The following is a 23355-nucleotide window of genomic DNA, read 5'->3' as shown; positions in this document are numbered from 1 at the left end:
AGAGCATTGTGTTTTAGCTGAAGATAGATGATTGCTGTTCATGGTCCATCTTTTTTATATCATTTAACAAGTAATCATTTTAATAACAATCTCTTAAGGCACTGGTCTATTAAATCTCTAAACCCATCTAGCGCCTATCATATCGGGTATCGTGTCTCCCACCCATCTGTTTGGCAGTTGGTCTTCACTATCTTGCAGGGTCTACCCCCCTTAGCCGCGGGAGACAGGCTTAAATGGAGGGATCGGGGATCAGAGTGACAGCCCCCGGTCCGAGCGTTGTCGTGCCAATCCACGCGACAACATTTTTTGGCGCCGTTGCCGGGGACACTTTGTTCTCGGTGTTTCAAACGACAATCATTCAGCTTCTCATCTTCTCATCTCTCATTTGAGCTGGCAGATTCAAATATTTTGGCATCTTTTCATCACATATCAGCAGCATCTCTTCGGTTTTGTTTCTTGTTTGGGTGGCGACTCCACTTTCTCATTTTTCCCAGACAAGAAGCTTTCCTCATATCTGCTTGTGGTTACTTTTTGGATCCTAGAATCAGATTTATTGTTCAAGTGGCGACTCCATTTCTCTCACCTCTTAATTTTCTTGAGCAGAAATCTCTTTCTATCATCCATTTGATCCCTTACTGTTCATCATGGATTATTCATGTAAGCCATGTCATTTTACTAATAATCTCCATGATCTTCCGAAAGAGGCCATTTCTAAATTACTTAAGTTCTCGGGTGATGATCCGGTCACTGTTAAACATCATTTAAACATATTTACTTGTGTAAAGATCTTGTATTGTAGATTTCCTCAATATAATCATGAAGACTTCAAGATGCGTCTATTTGTCCATTCTTTAGAGGGTGATGCCTTGAATTGGTTTAATAATTTTCCTAATGATTTTTTCACTTCTTTACAAGACATTCTCGATGCTTTTAAAGATAGATATGATAGTCCAAACAGCTTGCCTTCTACCTCTAAAACTGTGCAAAAAGAAGAAAGTAATCATATTAAAGGTCAAGCTGTTGAAGAAAGTTTTCAGGATCAGAATGTGTCATCCACCGGAAATATTGCAGATCATCATAGTGAAAAATTAGGGATAAATGACAATGAAAAGGAGGAGCAAAAGCAAATAATACAAGATTTAAAGATGCTGGTGAAAAATCTGGAAAGCAACCAAACTAATCTTATCAATGATGTTAAAACTTTACGCACCCATCTGGAAAAACGTAATAAGGAGATTGAGGACACGCAAAATCAGCATGCTAAGGAAATTGAGGCCATGAAAATTAAGTATGAAACAGAAATTAGAAGCATGCAAAACAAGATGTCAGTCTTAGAGGAAAATATGGTGACCATGAAAGCTGATCATGATAAGGAAATTGACTCTATGACATTCAATCATAACAATCAGTTGGCTGACATGCAAGCGAATCATAAAGAAGAGATAAATTTCATGCAACATTGCTTGATGGACATAGAGGAAAAGAATGATAAAGTAATAAAACACATGCAAGAACACCATGCCATGCAAATCAGCGCTATAAGGGATAAATGCTCTAGTCAGATGGATGCCATTAGAATACAAGTTCAAAAGATTCCACAATGGTCAGATGATAAGAGAAACCAGGAGCCTTCTTATTTGCCGCAACAAGTTCCATCTTACTATGAGGAGGTCATTAGGTGGATAATTGAAGGTGATCCAGATAAGCTTAAAAACGATAAAAATCAGATGCACGACACAAAAGAACTTAGCATGCACACTTCATCTGATAGTTTCGAAACAGAAAGTTCCAGATCATCAGTAATTCATCCTGCCAGAAAGAAGAAGCGCAAGAGGAAGAAGATTAGACGAAGATTTGATGCATCAGACGGCCGTGAGCAGCTTGATTTTCGGATAGGAAGGAGTCCTACCATATGCAAAATTGGACATGGCACATCCGACAAGCAGCCCACAGATTTGCCTGAAAGCAGGCAAATGCTCAGTATGCACTACATTGAACACATCTGATGCCGTAGGGCATCCTTTTGTATCGTATTTCTAACCCTACTCCTTGTTTTTTCCGCATTTTCGTTTCTGTTTTAGATAGTTAATAAATGAAGAGCTTTTATCTTTCCTGTGCTTAATGTATATGCTGATTTTTTGGGATGGACGCTACTTATTTTTGTGTTGTATGGATGCAGATTCTGGATTCTCACATTCCTGCAAGCAGCAACGTGTCCCCAAGTAGAGCCAGATGTTGACCTCTACTGGTCAACTACCCATGCAGTGCATCCCGTTTTTCTTGACAGAAAGAAGCAGCACCTGATCAGCATGTCCGTGCCATCCTGCCATCATCAGCAGCTTGATCATTTTTGTTGTAAACCCAGTCTGCATGTATAAGTTGTAAATAATCTAAGCAGATCAGAGTCATGTATGTAAAGTTGCCTAGGTGGACCTAACTTTCTAATGATGATCTGCGTCCCGGGAGGTTTTTCGTCTCACCGATCTACGATCGGCAGAGTTTTCCTTCAAACCTGACCCCAAAGCCGGGATGGATTTCGTCATTAGAACTTTAGGAGAGTCTGATATGTTAATCTGCCAGATTATAGTTGTGTCGCAGAACTGGGTGTTTTGTGAGGGTCTGTATTAAATGGGTTTGTCCCTTAAGATGTGATTTTGTAAAAGTCATGATGTAATGTGTCCTGAGGGTCGAGAAATGTTAAATCCCCTCATGAGTCCTAAGTCCTAGGTCCTAGGTGATGTTTCCGAAAGGCTTAGTTCAGTGATCCATTTTAAAATGAATTAAAAAATTAAAAAATGAATAAAAATAATAAAATAATAAAAAATTAAAAAATGAAGCAAAAAACCCTAACTAATAAAATAATAATATTTTAAGTTAATAAATCGACGGATGAGATCAAGAGATGTCTTGATCCTCATCAACGGTCGAGATCATTTCTACATGGATCACTCGAACTAGCCGTTAGGATGATTTCCTTTATATAGGGTCTTAGTGGGTCATTTCAATTCATCTGATCTGTGAGTCTGTACTGGAAAAGCTCTCTTGTAATCTGATTTTCTGGTTAATAAAAAGACTTTGGGGTTCAAACTGGCTGGTGTTACTCTCCAGAATTGCTGTGAGATCTTTAATTTTTTGCATATTTCAGTTTTTAGCCGTAAATCATAGCTTGTTTTTTTTAAGAGTAGTGTGAGCACAGGTATCTTGTTCACCTGCTAGGGTTTGAGGGCTGCTAGGGTTTCTGAAATAATGGCAGGTATCTCCATTATTTTCTGAGATCTAGCAGCACTCTTTCCCTCTGTGCTGATCGTTGCTTGAGGTGTGTAGGAAAACCTTTCTGAAGGAAATTGTGGGCATTTGGGGAAGTTCTAGGCTGAACCAACCGACTCCCACTGGCTTTTCTGTGCAGAGCCCAGCTGATTATTCCCTGGGTTAATCATTCAAAGTTTCTTTTTCTGTTTTACATTGAGAGATTTTCTTTCTGTTCACAGTGAAGTTCAAAATTTCTGATATACTGAAAACATTACTGCAATTATTGTCAAATCTGGCATTTCAGGGGCCAACTCTGTAAATTATTAAGCTGTCTTAGGGTTTCATTTTTTTTTTTTAGGGTTTTCAAATTTCTGCTTTTCACATTTTTTATTAGGGTTTTGTATTTCTGTGTTTTTTAGCTACAGGGTTTTCAGAAACTATCTGTCAGAGCGTAGCTGCAAAATCAGTTTTCAAAAGGGCTGCATGCATGGCCGTCGGAGCTTCCATTTGTCGCAGAGAATCAGATCAATCTCAGAACGCCGATAATATTCATCTGTCAGTTAGGCATTCTTGATAACACAAATAACAAATCAGCATCAGAGGACGCGTGCTCAACCCACACGAGGATACCTTCAGCGTATGCTTATCTGGAACGAAACAGTGAAATTCAGAGTCCCACGAATCTTGCATATACACATTGGTAGCAGAGGCTGCGGTGTAAGCAAAAGCCATCATGTCCACGCACAAATAAGAAAGAGAAAGCGTTGAAACCCCAGGCCTATGCACAAATGGCTCATTTCGATATTGCTTTTCGATTTTAAAGGTTTACCATTTCATACGCAAGCTATCCAGGGTTACGATTTCAGTGTTTGCACGCGATCAACACCTCAACATTCTCAGCCCTCAAAACGGTGCCTTCAAGGATATACGCAGACAGGTAATCTTCACGCCATTTTCAAATTTTTTTCCGCCACCGCAGCATCCAACGTGGGTATTTCTCTACCGTCAAAGCTACTGTTGGTCTGCGTCACCTCAAAGCAGAGGGCATTCAAACAATTTCAACGCTGGGCAACTTGTTCACCATCCGCAAGTGATCGATCCAAAGTCACCACATCAGGCAGAATCCACGCAAATCATCACTTGTCGCAGGGGTTAAGTACTGTGGGCGTCTGGCGTGGGTCCGGTATATAGCTCCCGCTGCGTAGAATCGATTCAGCAGACCATGCGTTAAGTTCTCCGTGACCACCATCGAAGATTTGCAGCCAAGTCACTATCGCACATACGAATCGTTTTTTGACTTCTGCCTGAGAGGTATCGTAAAGCCGAGGTGAATCGATTTTGTTTTATGGTCATATATATCACCGCGTATTTGTTTTTTTTTATTTACGTTAGTTTAGGATTTTCAGGCATAGCTCCTCGTTTTAGTCATTTCTTTTGGTTTCGGATATCCATGCGTAATAGATAGACGTAGGTTTATTTTTAGTTTGAAGTTTTATTTTAGTTTTCATAAAAATAAAAAAATATATATATATATATATATGGAGCCGTAGTCGGCTTAGTTCAATAAATTTTATTTTAGATTAATTTTAGTTTAAATTTCTTTAAGTTTGTTTTTTTTATTTAGATCTTTAAATAGTTTTAATTTTTGTTATAAAAATTTAAAAAAAATGTTTTTGTTAGATTTTTTAAATCTTTAGTTTAAAAATAAAAAAAAAAAAAAAAAAAAAAAATTCATTTAGTTTTAGACTTAGAGTTTTATTGTTTGTTTTAGGATAGATTTTATTTTTATAATATTGAAAAATAAAAAAATGAAAAAGATTTAAAAAAAAATTTTTTTTGGGAAAATTATTTTGCTGGTCTCAGGAGCTTTCACGTTATATCTTTATTGCTGAGGTCTAAAGTTTTCAAGCCGAGATACGAAATTGATATCTGGTTGATGGTTTATGATTATCGTGGTGATTTAAAGTATTCATCTTTTCAAATTTTTAGCTGCTGGATATCGTTTTTTGTCATTCTAAGAGCATTGTGTTTTAGCTGAAGATAGATGATTGCTGTTCATGGTCTATCTTTTTTATATCATTTAACAAGTAATCATTTTAATAACAATCTCTTAAGGCACTGGTCTATTAAATCTCTAAACCCATCTAGCGCCTATCATATCGGGTATCGTGTCTCCCACCCATCTGTTTGGCAGTTGGTCTTCACTATCTTGCAGGGTCTACCCCCCTTAGCCGCGGGAGACAGGCTTAAACGGAGGGATCGGGGATCAGAGTGACAGGCCCCGGTCCGAGCGTTGTCGTGCCAATCCACGCGACAACAGGAAGTATGAAAAGCTTATGGAAATAGATTATATCGAAGTCATGATATAGTAGTAAATCTGGACTTCAACATGCATGGTCATGGGGATTAACATACAGTATGGATGATGGATCAAATCATGAACAATATGAATTCAATATGAAAGGCTTCTTTGAATATTTATGTGACTTGACATGGCACTGAACTTGACTGCTTCTTCTAATGATTAGCTTCATGTCTTTTTGCCTTGATCTCGATCATGTTGTATTGTTTGTTGATGTTGGTGGTCAGCATCTAAGAGCAAGCTTCAAGAATTTGAGTTTCATTGGATGAACTCAACATCAGGGGAATTTTCACTTTGCTTAGACTTGAACATTTGTATTCATATTCTGGAATATGAATTTGACTTTGAAAATTACTTTATCCATGGACTTCACTCCTTCATTCTTCGTGTGACCTGCAAAAACATAGCATTTGCCTGCAATACAACATTAGATGATGGAGGAAGAGAGGTGTACAGTCTCTCTTCTTCCAATAAATATGTAAATCATTACAAGCATTTCTTAGAAAACAAGTTCAAAGATTATATACAAACAAATTGCATTTATTTACCCCTTGAGGAATGGTGGACATGAAAATTTATTTGATCATAATGATTTGATGAGAAAGAATGTTGAAGAATGGAGTAGTATTGTAACCTATTCTTTAACATCATCTTTTAGATCTTGTCGTTGAAAATGGATTTTGTAGTTAGTTTTTTGATTTTATGTTTTTATTGGGGGGTTTTGTTTTGGAAACCTAATTTTAGGATCTCTATTTCTAGGCATAAAGAAACATAACTAAGAAAAATGTATACTAGCTAAATTTTTAGTGTTTTTGTTTATCTTCTATTTGACTATGCTGATAATTACCTCCCCGGCAACGACGCCAAAATGTTGAGCTAATTTATTGACTAAATTAACACAAGTATTTAATTATCAATCCGGGTTTGTAAAACTTGGAGGCAAATCCACTGTATATGGACATCAGATATAATCAAGTTTAGAAGATAAAATTTGAAGAATTAAGGAAGTACATATTACAAATATAAACCTATTTTACCAATTTCTAATTCATTTATGTAATATATGAGGGAAGAGGCTCCTAACTTAGGAGAACCAGGTTGTCTTTCCCTACAATACTACTTTCATGAAGATAAATCTAAGAGCACTAATTAACAATGGTTTATGATGCAGAAGATGTAGAAGAAGATGCTCCTAACTAAGGAGGTCCAGATTGTCCTTCTTCACAATCCTACTATATCACAATCACCATTGCTTCAAACCAGAAATGCAGAAGTAACTTCAAATGAGAAATGGAGAATGAAATTCAGTTTTAGTTCAAGATCAAATAGAAGGGGAATTTAACTTAAATTTCTTTGTGTCCCTTCATATGTAGATTAGAATTAAACCAATATTCATTCAACAATCATCACACATCTAAATACATTTGAAACAAAAACTAGTCTATGAAAACTATGAAAATTGAACCAAGAAGTGTACTTAGCTTGGTGTGGGGGCCCTCCACCCTTGCCTTGCACACTTGAAGAAATCTCAGCTACAACAACTTCAGTAAATCAACCAAGCATGAACAACAAATTGGAATGAAACAAGTTCTTCAAATTAGTTCCCAACTCCAATTATACAAAAGTTACATACCAATTCCATTTTAAAAGCCATCAAAGTCTTGGCTTTAAATAGAGGTTTTATGAAACAAACTGATCTATATTATCTCTAACACTCATATCTACTCATATCCACCTATCTAAGTCGAACTCATCCAATTCATCCCAAGAAATATGGTCAATCCCATAAAATCTCAAAACTGCCCTATTTCCTAAGGATTTTCTGGTGACTAGTCATGTTGACCAGCCTTGACCGGGCCTAATAAAGCTTGTTCTGGCCGAACCAAGTGGAGTTAGCTCAGTGCTAGTTCCCAAGTTGTCCATCCATGCATCAAACTCGAGCCCAAGTGTCCTGCAAACATGTCATTCACATAGCTATTACGAGAATTTCTGATTCAGTCCAAAATTGCACTTGAAACTCAATTTTCATAAAAACTTCTAGAAATTGCAAAATTAAAATTAAACACCTGAATATGCATAAAATACATCAAAATGAGATGGATGTGATGGAAAATGGATGGAAAATATAAGGATTAAGTAGGTTTCCCTAAGCAAAAATTGACCAAAACAGAGGGCCAACAGGCTAATGAGGGGAGTAGCGCTCATGCTAGGCTTTTGCCCATGCACTAAATATGTCCCATCCATCTTTTGTTTTTTACTTTTTCTTTCCATTGTGGCTTTATATGCTTTTAACGTTCTTTCAACTGCATCAACCTTTGGGGCCTATTACCGCTTAATTTAGCAGGGGTCCTAGGAGGGGTTCCAAAGGGACTACTATTAGATCAAGTGGAAACAATGGGACAAGGACCCACAGTCACCTCAATCAATGTCCCCTTCTCTTTACGAACTTTCATCGATGTGAGGAGTCCCGGTATAGGGAAATCACTAGAATGATGAGGTCAATAATGATGCACAACCTGATTTCCAATGCCCATTCAAAGGAGAGGCTCAGATAATAGGTTGCTTGTTTTAGAAGCAAAAGAAGGGCTCTCCAAGAAAGGCTTGAGGGTTGGATGATTTCGGGTTTAGGAATATTAAAAAATGATGAATGCCTAAGATCAAAACTTCAAAAATCCCTCACTTGTGTTTGATGTGTTGGCACTGAGGTTCAAAGTGAGGCAAAGATGGCCTCATTCAATGGAAAGATTCAATTAAAGTGTGAGCTTTGGGAGAAGCTAGGGTGACTTTCAACGAAAAACCGCTTGAGAGAAATATTATAAGAGACTAAGGGTTGAGAGATATACCGTGGTAAAGGCTCATCGAATGATCATTTATAGTTAAAAGAAAAGGTTTTGAATGATGAACTACAAAGTGCAAACCTTCAAGAAATACCCTAGTCAAAGGAGCTTCAAGGGTTCCCTCTTGGTGTGATAGCTAGGGCATCAATTTATTTGAAATTCCATAATTGGAATTCGTTCAAAACTGGAGGATACTCAGAGGAGACATAAATGAAGAAACTTGTCTGAACGGAATCCTAAAATTCCTCCTCCCTAAAATTTCGCACAAAGCCCTAAAAAATCTCTTTATCCTTAGGGGACGAAGAAATGAGGAAGAGAAGAGGTGAAAGAATGATATTTCGTTAAGTTAATGTGATCACCAAGGATCTGGGACAAGTGCCTAGTCTATTGGGAGAATGGAGTCAAGAATGAGATTGATTTAGGGTTTTGTTGTTGAATTTCGACGATTGTGGGTCTAGGATAGAATCTTAGAATCTCTGACGCTACCAAACCAAGAATCTCAACAAAGCCACTTTGCACAATAGAACAATATAAAGCAGTAGATCACACATGCACAAGTATAGACAACATTTTACAAATTTCAACCCAACTTTGTTTATTAATCAACATATAATACAACTGTTTAGGGCTCCCATACAAGGGATAATGGCTCTCAATTACCCACAATTACAAGAATACAAGATACACTGACAATCTCGCTGCAGTCTCTATGTCGTATCTCGTCTTGCCGGTCCTTCCCTCCCATTTTGTTCTCTAGCTGCCCCTTAGTCCATCAAGAGACAACAAATAGAGTCTCCAGGGGGGATGCCAACTATCATTGCTGCAAGTCGCTTCTGCTACAATGTACACAAGCTGATCCAATTTGCTCTTCTAGGCTAGCAAACACCTGAGCTCCAATCTACCTTCTTGAGCTTCTTTTGTCCATGAAAGGGATACACATTAGGCTCAACAACTTCAATGGTCAAACTCCCTTTATGACTGCTAGTCAAGGGCTACTTTGGGTTGCCAACACGGTGCCCTCCACAAGTCCAATGGCACCCAAGTCTTCCACTATAAGGTCTTCTCTTGTTGAGGTTGCCAACCACCCAAGTCAACCTCAACAATTGGCTCCCGCAGGCTGCAATAACTGTCCAAACTAGGACCGATCCTCTAACATCTAATTCAACACTAATACCATACCTTTGTACTCCTTAAGGGTTGATGTCACTGTTGTAGGTTTGGTGCTTTGGTTAGGGCTTGTTGACAGTCTGCAACAACCCTCTTTCACTGCTCCAAAACCCTTTCCTGGATTGCGGCCTCCCTCCACACTAATCTGCCCACACTCCTTTGTTGTTTGGGCTATTTCCAGCCCTCTTTTATGCCTCACGACCTACCTGCTTCAAGGGAATTAGGCCTACTGCCCTTCCTGTAACCACAACAACCTTTCGACCCCTTGTTTGAAGAAGAAAAGGCCTGCGGCACACTTGTAGTTGCTGTTGAGGAATGTGGCTTGCTTCTAGGAGGAAGATCCCACCTCAAACTGTCCCAAAACATCAACAAAACTGCCCCTAACAATTGTTGTAGCCTCCTGTAGTACTGCGGCCCTGTAAGAGACAAACACACCCACAAAAACAGTCCCAAACAAGTTCGATCTGCCTCCTTAGCTAACTTGGCTACCTCAGAGGTGTATCTCCTATGAATGGATGCACATTGGATGTTAAAATGACCTCCATACACCTTCTATTTATATGCATAAGAAGGGCTCCACTGAATTCTTGAAGAGACATCTTTTGGACATTTCCACTTCAAGCCTACATGACTTGAATGCCCAAAAATTTATTGTCAACTTCAAAAATTCATAACTCATCAAGGACATCTCGGATTTCGATGATTCCTGAAGCATTGGATTCTCTTCGCCGTCCTCTATCATCTCCATCCATCACATGTCCAAAATGCCCCATGGTTTTGGCCCAAACATCAATGGGTGCAAAACCCCAACCTTGGGTTCCAAGCCCACAAATGACTTTTGTGGTGATTCATCCTCCAAAACCCAAACTCTAGGGCATGGAGTACCTCCCAAGCTACTAAAAAATTAGCACTCCCTCTTAGTGAGGAATGTACTTCCAAGACTAGGAAGTAACTCATTGTCATCTTCACTGCTCGCAAAACTCGCCCAACTGTTGGCGCTCACAATTGCAACAATCCTTGTAGCGTGAACTACGCCTCTCTTGGAAGTGTCGCTATCACTGGAAGCATCCTGCCTCTTCTTCTTCACCTGGAATGCCTTCCACTCTTTCCATGATTCCTTCTTGGCAGCTATAGGAGCATCCGTGCTCCCCATTGATCACGCGTTCTTCTTGGGCTGCAAAGTCTCCCTCCGAATCTACAAGCTCCCGTTAGAACTCAAATCCCTCTAAGCCTCTGGAACCTAGACCTTCTTCTTTGGAACCTGTCCCTGTACCTTTGAAGCCTGCACCTGCAACTGCTTCTCTAGAACTTGCACCTGGTCTGCCTGCTTCTTCCCATGATCCATATGCTTGCTCGTCAGCCTGTATAGACCATGCTCTCTAACTCCAAGCATAATACCTGTGGAGCTAGAGCCTCTGGGCCTGAGTCTTGCCTTCCCATCTTGGAATAAGACCTCAAACCCCTTCTTCTCGATCATCGAGACATATATCACGCTATATCTGAGTCCTGGTACAAACAATACATCCTGGACCTAGATCACCAGTCTTGTCTCCATCATGAATGACACAAATCCTGATCCTCAGATCTCCTTTTGACTCTTGTCGCCCAACACCATGTCCAACTTCGAGTCCCATTCAACTAGAGTCTCGTAAACCTCCTGTGACCTTGTCATATGTTTCGACGCACCACTGTCCACATACCATCCATCCTCATCGATAGTACCCTGCGAGAAATGAGAGATCATAGCAAAGTCCTCCTCCTCCAACCTTCTGGTGAGAGCATCTATCTTAGCAGAAGTGGCAACACCGACGACCTGCTTCCCTTTCTTCTTCTCGTCATCTCCCTTCTTCATCGGACATCTTGACGAAAAATGACCCATCTCGCCACAGTTGAAACACTTGACTTTACTCAAGTCCTTTTGCTTACCCTTCATTTGTGCTGCAAGTGCCACGTCATCATCGAAAGTCTTCTTCTTTGGATGAAGATCCTCGTCTTGCAACTCTTCTTGAATGAAGTCGTCCCATAGCCTATTCCAGTTTGACAACTTCTCTCTGGCAACGATCCCCTTGATGAAGGGCTTCCATTCCTTGGTGAACCCTTTCAAAGCAATCCTCACCATATCAGAATCTGAAATAGTCACATTGACGACAACAAGCTCATCTTTGACCTGAGATAATCTCATCAGATATGAAGTCACTCCTTCACCCTGTATCATCTTGGTGGACTTTAACTTATCCTCCAATACTAGTACCCGGTTCTTGTTCTTATTCTGGAACAAATTCTGAAGAGCCATCCACATCTCATGTGCAATGTTCTTCTCGGACAAATGAGGTATTAGGGGATCCTTCACACCATCAAGGATGATCAATCTCGCCCTCATATCCAAATCCTCGTACACTTCCATCCATCACATCACATTTGCAAGAGAGAAGCTCCAAAATAGAATAGCATTAACCCAAACATCAAAATGCATTAAAGAATCTCCAATTCGTCCTTCAATAGTTATAGCGAAATTCCAGAAGAAACAATGATCCAAATCCAAGTGATGATGAATGAATGAGAGAGCCTCTCTCATATTTATACAATCCTAAGGGATTCAAATGGCCTAATTTAGCCTAATGATGCCCCTAAAATAAAATAATAGCAAAATAACAATACTTTTGGTGACAAGCCCACCAAATAGCTCCATAACATGAATAATTAGCCTCTCAAGAGGGTCGAAATGATAGAAATGTAGCTATAAGGGCCATTGGAAGGCCAAATGAAGTCCCTCATGTGCCATAATGAATAGGAGGGCTCCAGTAAGAGTGATGAAGGGGGTGGTCCCTTTAATCTCCAAGCAAATGACCTGTGGTGCTCCCATGTGGCTGTGGGGGCACTATGAACATCCTCATGGATCTCCAACTAAATCGGAGAAGCCTGTGCTCCATCTGTAAGGGCTAGAACAATGATGCAAGCCCTCTCTTGTCTCCCTAGGTGAGACAAAACCCCATTTGGGCCCTAAGTCAACTGCCAAGTATGTGGTGCAAGTGTGTAGCTGGCTCGGCAAGGTGCTGTTGGGCATTGGATAATCCAATGCTCCCCATGTGTTTCGCAACATGGCTTAACCACCTCTCGTGGATCTGTTAACTCTGGCGATGTGTCCGTTTACCAACACGTGGGTTTTGGTGTAACGTCAATCGTGATTCCAACAAGTGGTATCAGAGTCAAAGGTATCGAGTTCGAATCACACCCGGCTCGCGCTGGGGGGGAGATTGTTGGGCATTGGATAATCCAATGCTCCTCGTGTGTTTCGCGACATGGCTTAACTGCCTCTCGTGGATCCGTTAACTCTGGTGATGCGTCTGTTTACTAACACCTGCGGGTTTTGGTGTAACGACAATCGTGATTCCAACAGGTGGTTCAAGTGCATCATCATCATTGAACAATTGGGACACGAGCAAGCAATAAGTGGTGCTGAGGACCCCATGGCGTGGCTGTTTGCTCTTTATTGTAGTGGAGGCCCATGGTTCTCAACGCTGACCCTATAAATGCCATTAAGACCCTCTGGAGGGCTTGGATCCTGTATAGGGAGGCCAAACCCCAAGACGAAGGCCCATCTGCAATCCTGTATAGATCCAATGTGTTTCCTTGCCTTCCAGTACAACAATTCATTAGTGCAATTGAGCAATGAGCTTAAAAATCAGGGAACCAAGTGGGCACTTCATAGTGGCACACCCTTCCATAATGGGTTTTAAAATGTACAAGTGTCCCTAGGTTCAAGAAGGAGGTTAATCAAGGACCCTATTAGGTGGTTTCAATCTCTAAGGGAGTGATAGGTCCATGGTACATCCCTAAATCAACAAGTGTCATGTGAAATAATGGTGGAACGGAGTGGGGTAGTACAGTAGGGGAAGGCTCCAAGTCACATGCCATGGTGCAAGTGTAGATATAACGAGGGAAGCCCACACTTGGATGTATAGATGTAGGAGGGAGGAATCGTGGTACATGTGTTACCCTGACCTTTGTTTTTCCACCCTTCTTCATATGCCTCTTGCCTTTTATTGATTTTTTTCTTTTTTATAGCTAGTCGGGGCTCCAGGGAATGAGAGCATGATGTGAATGATATAACAGTGAATACCCCCTTATGGTTGGGCAGTTCATCAACCACCAGGGGTTGGGACAATCATGGGTTCCTTAATGATGTAGAGGGCCAATATAGGGGCCCTAGGAACTAAGGTGATGGCCATAATAAGGGGTAGAGATCATGTTTGGCTTTTGCCCACGTGCTAAATTTTTATGTCTAGGACATATTTTGCATTTTATGGTACATTTCCTATTGTAAGTGGCCAAATTATGCTTTAAACTTTTTTTTCGTTGCATCAACCTCCGGGGCATCATTCCAGGCTCGACCCAAAGTGTGGACAAGGGGAGTGGGAGACTAACTCCTTGTGGACCCAATGGACAAATGTGAACCCAAATGGGAAATATGTGAAAAGAGGTTATAATGAGCGGAGGGGGGTGATGTATGTGATATCAGGAAGCAGAACTGCGTAACCAAAATTGAGGTTTCCCATGTAGCACCACTCCTAAAGCTAGTAGCCAATAGAGGAGGTCCCATGGGACTAGGATACAAGGTTAACTACCATTTTGGACAAGAGTATAGACCAAGCCCATTATTTCCACCAAATCCCCCCACTAATCCATGCCCAAAAGTGTCCATGATAATTAAGGAAAAATACCCAATTACATAATGAAAATCCATTCCTTCGGGTTTGGAAGGCCCACCTTCAAACATACGATCATAACAGATGGATGAGGGCACATAATGGTTGGCTCGGGTGGTGGAGAAAACTGGCACATCGAGACGTTTGGTGGCTGTTGGTTGAAGACAAATTTAGGAGAAAAAATTCTTCTATGGGTGTCACCCACTGGTGGTGAGTAACAGGGCCTTGACTCGAGGATGTGGATATAAGGTGCCAATCCTAATGACCAATGATTACTAATCCGAAGATCAATCAATCAACCAATTTGCCCCTTGATTGATATTAATATGCCCATCACATTAAATGAAAGCACATGATTGCTGGAATAGTTAGAGTACATGCTGAGAGATGAACCACCTTCCTTCAAGAAGAATGTTAGGTGGGAGAGATATCTGACCAAAGCAATGGGTGGAGAACTCTGGCATAATGCTATGTGTCGACCATCCGGGGTTGTTGGTTGGATGGCTATCAAATGAGGAGAAAAAATTTCCCCTATGGGTTACCCACTTTTGGTAGGTCATAGTTCTCATGGAATTTGATTTGGTGGAAGAAAAGACTTAACTTTTTAACGGCTACATTTTGTCCACTCATAAATTTCTTGGCCCATAACACCCCAATGTTCCACTTGACTTTCCATAACGACTAGTTTGAAGCTCTAAAGACTAGTTGACTTGACCATTAATGAATTGTAAACTCGACTTCACCACCTTTTTGCTTGATCTCCAACTTCTTGGTGAATTTGATGATTCTGCCACTTAGGTTTGCTGTAACTCACCTTGATTTCACTTGGGTCTTGCTCCAATTTTTCATATCATGCCTTGCATTGTCACATCATCTCTGCATTGGCTATGTCATCACACCCTATGCTAGAACTTTAATGCCCTGAGGAACTTGAAAATTCTGAAGCATCGAATTTGTTGCTCCCTTTTTGTAGACCACTTTTGACATAATGCATGTCAAAAATTTCCCAATGCTCCCCTAGTTTGCTAGTTGGAAACTTGTAGTACTTATTGATCAAATTTGACCAAATATAACTTGACAATGCCTTCGTTGTTGCAAAAATTCAGTGTGGCATGTCATCCTCTCATTAAACTAAACAAAATGGGATCAACTTGACTTTTTTGACTTTCGGGACCATTTGCATTAGGAAACATGACTTGCCTTGGAAAATGTGAAAATTCACTTTGTGAGTTTGCCATGTATGAGAACCATTTGAGGGATATTGCACCAAGGCCAAGGTCACATATAGACTCAATGGGCACATAACCATTGGGTAAGACATAGGTGCACCCTGACGCGGGTTGGACTGGTCCATACACTGGTGATCACCCCTACATAAGTAGGTTCCTCCAAAACCATGAGTCCTCAGGTAATGCCATCAAAAGCCGTCCAATCCTATCTAGGGCAAAAGGAGCCAAAGATGAACCCAAAGGGACCGACCATGGTTCGACCAAACACAAGTTCTCGGATACCTAATATAGGGCCTTACATGGTAGTTACGACGCTTTAACTTGTGATCTTTACAATGGTGTGAAATGTACTACAAAAATATGTGTACCCTACTGACATGAGGGGTAATAGGTCCTCTTCCATAGACATACTCCTTTTCTAACTCCATACGCATATAAATTCATTTGTAAGCTAAGACAATGATCCTTCATTCTCCATCTCCATCACTTTATACCTTTTTGTAAATTATAAAATTGTTTTGCTAGGGTTTCACTCTTTGAGGTGTCTCATGGTTGTTTATGTTTGGGGACATACCCTTTGAACTATGACCTTGATCACCTTAAAGAAACTTGGCAATCCTGCTTTCTCTCCAAACCCTAATTGGTCAGATCATTTGATTGGTGGACACTGGAATGTGAAGCAGAAGTGTTGGAGAGCTCTTGACTTGGTTTGACAAGGCCATTTGATCTTTAAGACCTTCAAGGAGAATCCCTTGTGAGCTAGAGGAGAGTGGGCTAGAAGCGAGAGGAGGGTTGGTGAGGTGACAATGCCCCCCCTCTAAGGTGCAGTGGGTCTTGCACTTGAGATTTTGGACTCTATCTTGAGAAGTGTGAGATTTTGCTGTAACAAGGCTCTATATACTTCAACAAGGTTAATTAAGATATTTTCGTACATTTTCTTATCCTTTGTGGTAAGTGTGTTTGAGGCATCAAAGGGTAATCAATTGTGCTTATACCTACATGTTTAAAGGCTAGAGTCATAGGTGAATTATATATTAATATAGACGAGATTCATAGATAGTGATGCCTATGTGGCATTTATCACTGGAGGGCCTCTATTAAAGGCATAGTTGGCTATATAGCTTTCCTTATAACTATGAGGATTTTCCATTTTGCAGGCAATTATGAACTTAGCCATCACAAATTCATAGTTGCTTGAGTAGGCCTACATACGTGATAACACTATAACTATCTGCCTTTATTTATACTTTTGTTTTGGGCATGGGAATCGGTCCTTAGCAACTTAAAAATGTAATGATGTACTTATATTCCATAGCATATGGACAACCATCCAAAAGGTGAATTATTGAAGAGCAATAATTTTTTGACTTATTAGTTTTTTGTTAATACCTCTAATACCTCTAATATGTACTTTGTTGATTGCATCACTAGGAGAAAAGTGACACCTACCATATTTGGCTTTATAAGAAATATGTGCAGAAATGGAGGAATTGATTTCGTTAAAGCTTCAATAATATGCAATGGCTTGTTGGAGTATTTTGTTATATTTATATACGTATAGTACCCCTTAGGGTATATTTATTTAGATTCCCATTCAATGTAAATTGTCATTCCCTTTTTTTTAATGAAATATATATCTTTTATTTTTAATTCTTAATCCCGTAGATAAGTCAAATGCACTTGAGCTTTTATGCTTCATATTTTCCATATACCAATGAGGTGTATTACAAATTGATATATTAAAATTTTTTATTCATTTCAAGGATCAAGGGATTGTGTCTATTACCTCTTATTGAATAGATTTGTCTTCGTAGATGTTTCAATGAGGCCCCTTTGTGTGAGGTAAGTGATGCTAACAAAATATTTTACTTTCTTGATGGTGTTAGATTCTCTAACGTTGCTATATTCTCTATTCATATTTACCTTTTCGTCTTATCTTTTACCTTCCCATTAGACAAACCATGTCGCCATTTCTCTTGCTTTTTACACCTATTAATAAACCAAAGGATTGCATTTATAAACAAATTTGGCATTGGCATTGTCCACAACCATTATTTTTCTTACAGTTTTTGTGTATATCTAGATTCTTTATTTATTTTTTTGTTATTTTCTTTCTCTAGGCAACTTGGAAAGTTGAAAGCATCTAGATCTCCAAGGAGCAATGTAGATCTTCGGAAGGAACTTCAGGACTTCATCTCTGAATTCGATCTCCCTTCTGATTCAGTGCCATCATTGAAGCAACTTTCTCACCATGGAAGGTAAATATGAAGACATTTAATTCTTCTTTGTTGTTTATAGTGGAAGATTCATGTATATCTTTGTTCATGGGATAAATTTAACATTTAAAAATAAAAGGGTATGCCAATGCTTGTTTTTATTTGGTAAATAGTCTCATCATTATTGGCAACATAACCACAACATTACCAATGGAATGACAACTCTTGAAAGATTCCCTCAGATGGAGTTAAGCAGTGGTAGGTCCCACATGTATTCTCTCATGATGCCATGTGGAGGGGGAAAGCCTTATAAGTTATTACTGTTAAGAGTTTTAAGTAGAGGAATGAGAGTTGCTAATAAGAGAGTGAACCTAAATAGAAGAATCTAGGTGAGGGGTATTCCATATGGTCCACTCACATACATTGTTAGAAGAACACAATAAGTAAATAAGGTGGGAATATATCTTACGATTAGAGACATAACATGTTTGCTCGCTTCAAAAAAGCTTTTCCCTTGACGCATCAACATAGGATGTTGTTGCACGAAGTGTTTATCTTTCCAAACTGTGTCCACTACAAGCAAGTTCTTCCACTTGATGAGATATGTGGGAATATATTTGTTGTAGATGTGGTAGGGCTTTGTGATCAATGGTTGCTTCTAGTTCTAGGATAAACTTACCTTCCTCTTCTAACACTGTTAGCTTTGTTTGTGTGGTGATGTGTTTCCCAATCACCTTCTTAAGTCTTGAAACATAGAAATACTGTGGATATGTGAAGTTGTAGGTAAATCTAAGGTGTAGGCAACTTTATCAATATTGTGAAGGGTTTTGTATGGTTTGTAGAATTTATGGGACAATTTGTGGTTTCCTTTTTGCTCCAGTGGTGACAGTTTGTAAGGCTAAGGGTGGAGATAAATACAATCACCTATAATGAACTACCGTCCACTATGCCACTAGTTGACCTTCTTCTTGTTGGAGGTTGTCCTCAAGTAACTTGAGTGTTTGTTGAATGTGCTGTAGGTGATCCTCCACTCTTTGTAACTTTGTGTGGACCTGTATATAATTCCCTTTGTTAGGTAGTTTTTATCCATGGAAGGCATCTAAGGCGGTCATCTTTGTTTAAGTGTGGTATGTGGTAGTGTACTACCATTTGGCTAGTCAGAGCAATGTTATCAGAACCAGACCAATCATCGAACTGTAGAAAATTATGCACAGTTGTAGCCCAAACCAGTTTCAAATTTTTGCATGGTTTAATGCCCAAAACCCATCATTAACATATGACTGATATATACATTAATTTTGCATTTAATATGAAACATAGGACTACTCTACCATTTAGTCTTTTGCAAGAAATATTTGCAAGCACGCACATAAATTTTGCATGCTTGGTTTTGGTCTAATGTCCCTGGAAAAACCTACAAGGGGACAACCAGTCCTCAAGGAGGATTTTATTTGCTTCTTAGAAATTTCTTACAACATTAAATACAACAAGAAATTCAACTTATCTCTACCCTTGAAGAAACTTCTCTACGGTCCTTTTTACACTGAGTTTTGGACTGATATTTTGCACACACAGTCTGCTCTCCTTCAGTGAAAATTTCGACCTCTTTTCTGCTCCTTGTGCTCTGGAAATCAAACCACAAATTAGTCACATTCTTCCCTGAAATTCGGGCTTGCTTAGTGGGGAATACCCACACCTGTGGCCCACATTCCTTCCTGAACCACGAGCTGAGACATGTTCAGAATCTGGCCTAAGACTCTCACTGTTAAACGCTCAAAACAGGCCCGAGAAACACGCTATACAGGCCCAAGAATCTAGGGTATCAAGTGGCTGTCTGAAGGAGAATGTTCAGCTACCTGAACGTTGGTTCTGACAAGTTTCAGACCTGAGCAAACCTTTAACCCATGAGCAAATAATATTGACTGTCACCTTGAGATTCGAGTTCCCTACTTAGCTTGAACTCGGCCTCATGAGATTTGAACTGCTGTAGCTTTATTCCTTGTTCTCCGCTGTAAGATTTCAAAGCTCCCTTCCTCCTTTTTCTCTTCTTGCTCTCTCTTCTCAATAGCACTCATGAGAATAATGAGCCTCCGTACACAGATTTGCGCACATACAATGCCTCAAACTTGCACACATCACAAAGCCTTAGGTCCACAATGAAATAGAAGATCATAGAGATATAATTCATATACTACAGATCAGATTTTAGGATGCCACAGTAGGGTTCAGATGCTACTGAGGTAGCCCACATAAAGGAGTCACAAGGTTCACATAAAGAGGGGCCACAAAGCTCGCAAATTTCCACAGAATATAGGTGTCTCAGCCTTCAGGTCCGCAACTTCCACAAAAGGTAAGTGCCATAGGTCCGCATTTTTTCACAGAGGGTAAGTGCCACAGAGCTCGCAAATTTCCACGGATTCGCAAGGTAACTCGGCCTTGTATCCTAACCTAACCAAGGGTTTCGACCCTCCTCTTTATCATTATGTTTTTCACTTGACAAGAAACAAAATTTAATTTTCTCTCCTTGCTAACTACTCTTCAACCAGCTCTGATACCATGTTGAGATTTCTAGGGCACAAGCTAGAACAATTTTCTTCAACAGATAACTACTTCCAATGATTTGTTAGCATTAATTCCACATAGCATTCAATATTTTTAAGCAGTTATACAAAAGAAATTTTTAACTAATAAACATGAAAGAGCAGTAAAGATAATCATGAGACAATGAGACAAGAAACACAAAAATTAGGCTTGAGGACAGGGAAAAACCCACAAGGGGAACCGGAAAACCCACAAGGGGAAAACCCAAAAATCTTTCCTTATGAGAGAGAGAGTTCAGAGTTCATTAATACATTAGAAACAACAACATCATGATAATAGCCAAACCAATCACGAACAAGATGAAGTGCTAAGACCTCCTGATTTTCGGCCCCCTTCTTCTGCTTCTAACTTCACTGGATTAGAGATAGTCAAGACACAAGTTGATGTACAAATGAGGAGAGGAGGTATCCTTTATATAGTCTTCAAATGGGGTTGAATGGGTGCCTCTTAGGGGCCCAACTGACTTGAACAATAGGAGGCCGACTCAAGTAATTTGGAGGTATAATTTTTCCTTTTTCTTTTCATGTTGAAAATACCGACCATGGCTACCATATTTCAAACACCCTAAATGCTCACCTAAAGGATAATCAATGATAATGACTCAAGGTGAATGACATGAGGTCGACAAATTGGGATATAGTACCAACAAAGCGTAGAAGGTCTAAACATTCTATGCCAAAGTCCAACTACTCTATTCCCATACTAATTAGAGGTTTGTTGTAAGTTAGGGTTTTGCAGATTTTCAATGCTGAGGTGTTCTTTCTCATATAACAACCTTTCAATGAATAATCAACAAAGGATGCAAGACCTTTAGATATATACCAAGGATTTAGGGTTTTTAATGGAATTTTATGGCTAAAACAATGCACAAATAGCAAATAAATGATGATGTCAGCCCTAAATAGGCGTGTTTAACATGCAAGAATGCCAGATTTTGCTTTTATATTATTTATTGATGTGTTTCCTACTTTTAAGAACCATAAAATGACAAACATAAATTTATTGTTTAGCAATTTTCCATATAAAACCCTAACCCTAATCCTAAGTATTTAGAAAAAAGAAAGAAGGATAAAATTAATAAATAAGAGGTTGATCAACACTTTAATGACTAGACCCTTGTCCTAAATGGTCTTGATGGAGTCTTTTAGGGTAAAGCTCGGGATGCCTAGGGCATCCACTTTTAAAACACTAGCGATTTTCCTTGTGAGGGGATCTTAGATTTAAGGAATGTACACTTGAAGTTTCCTTTAAGGTCTCTAGGCGAACACTTTTGCATGTTATAAAGGAGCAAGATTTTAAGAGAGATTTAGTAATGACACAAAATAGAAACCCTACTACACGAATATAATATGCAAAATATAAAAAATAGGCATTAAACTTACACAATTCTTTAAGAGAAACACTTCAATCAATCCCAAGAAAACATCTCGAAGAAAAAATCCATCTCGAAGAGAACTCACTCCATGAAAAGATCACATTTCGGCCCAAAATAGAGACAAAGGCTAATTCACACTCTTTAGAAGAAGAAGAGTGATAATGAAAAAGTGGAATGAGGCTTTCTTTATTTATACGAGTACTAACTTGCCTTATTTCCACTAATTTTACAAACAAAGCCATAAAACAAGTTTGCTTAAGTGTTCAACAAGTGTGAGGTTACAAGCCACGCTCAATATAGCTCAAAAACATAACAATAAATGCCAAAATAGCCCACTCATCTGGAAAAATAATGTCGTTCACTATGATGTTATCCTTTATAAATGCTCAACATGCCACAAGCAAATGACAAATGGATTATGAGTGCTCCATACTCCAAGGAAAATTCCAAGTGCAATTGGTCTACCTCCAAAAGTTCCTCCAAAACCATGATGTCATCACCATTGTGCCCTATGCCCCCTTCTAGAGGCAAAAGGACTTTCATGGCACCATTATGCTCAAGCATTAGGATCTAGAAGTGATGTGCAAGCCCTGCCATGTCATCTCAAGGATAACCAATCACCATCTAAGCTTCGAAACAAGCAACGCCCATCAAATCGTATCAAGGCCAACTTGGTGGTGTCCTGGGTCGATTTGGGCACATCATCAGTAAATCTAACACCAAACCATTTGTGGATTAATGTTTCAACATTTAGTGGTACTTAGGAGAGTCAAGTACCATGTGGAACCATCTCATAGCCCAATGCTCATCTTTGGATGGGCAATGCTGCATCATTAAGGACAAAAATCTCTTTGTACTTGGTACAATGACATCTTGAGTGTTGCAGAAAGGGGGAAAGCTCATCTTTCAAGGGGTCCCTACTGGTATGATGACACCATTTGACAAAAAACCTCTCAAGATCAAGTGAAATCAACAGTGATTAGGGACGACAACCATTAATGCATCATAGTGGACCATATTTAATGTTGGGGGCACAAGAATACTTCACACAAAGCTGACCTTCAAATGTCTAACTAGATCATAACAAGTAAACAAGTTATCTCACTTATACAAGGAACACTGAGGTTAGCAACCCTAGTATGTGTTTGACATATCTTAGGTTAGCCCATCAATTGATAGGTGTTGTGATAATGATGGTAGCAGAGTGGGAAAGACTTCAGGGTAGGTGCCATAGCTATGTGACCAACTGATGGGGGTCCAACATCCAGAGTGTATAGATGTAGGGAGGGAGTAATCGTGGTGGCATGGGTTACCCCTTTCCTTAGTGTTCTTTTTCCACCCCTCTGGTGTGCCTTTTTGTTAAAATTGGCAACTAGGGTAAAACTTCATGTGTGTCGTCTTATTCATGGCTGATAATATTTTTATTAGATTCCTCTCGTTGAGAGGTGTAGGATTGATATAAAGATCATTCGATTCCGATAAGTATTCATGGAGATATGAATTTATTTTGATTATGGAATTATTATCAAGAAGACCTACAACTCATGTAGGCTCAGAAGCCCAACAGTCGCATCTATTCAAACACCAACATTGTATATAAATACAGGAGGACT

The 23355-nt window shown here is 39.4% G+C and overlaps 1 protein-coding gene across 8 annotated transcripts in view; it reads left to right on the top strand.

Moving 5' to 3' along the window:
- LOC149150860 (5'-AMP-activated protein kinase-like protein) overlaps positions 1–23355 on the top strand; it is a 416691-nt gene that overhangs the window by 55344 nt on the left and 337992 nt on the right. For 7 of the 8 annotated variants that reach the window (XM_089439597.1, XM_089439602.1, XM_089439596.1 and 4 more), the window contains exon 2: positions 17671–17808. The exons of the other annotated variant lie outside the window; for it this stretch is intronic. In XM_089439597.1, the coding sequence (XP_089295723.1) occupies positions 17671–17808 (138 nt within the window). The remainder of the gene's footprint in view (positions 1–17670; positions 17809–23355) is intronic. 8 annotated transcript variants of the gene reach the window in all.

The sequence above is a fragment of the Pinus tabuliformis genome, chromosome 9, assembly GCF_031772625.1.
Source record: "Pinus tabuliformis cultivar Carrire ecotype Pingquan chromosome 9, CPIR1, whole genome shotgun sequence".
In the NCBI taxonomy this organism is placed as follows: Eukaryota; Viridiplantae; Streptophyta; class Pinopsida; order Pinales; family Pinaceae; genus Pinus; species Pinus tabuliformis.
The sequence above is the reverse complement of the archived record's forward strand: the minus strand, read 5'-3'. Positions and strand labels throughout refer to the sequence as shown.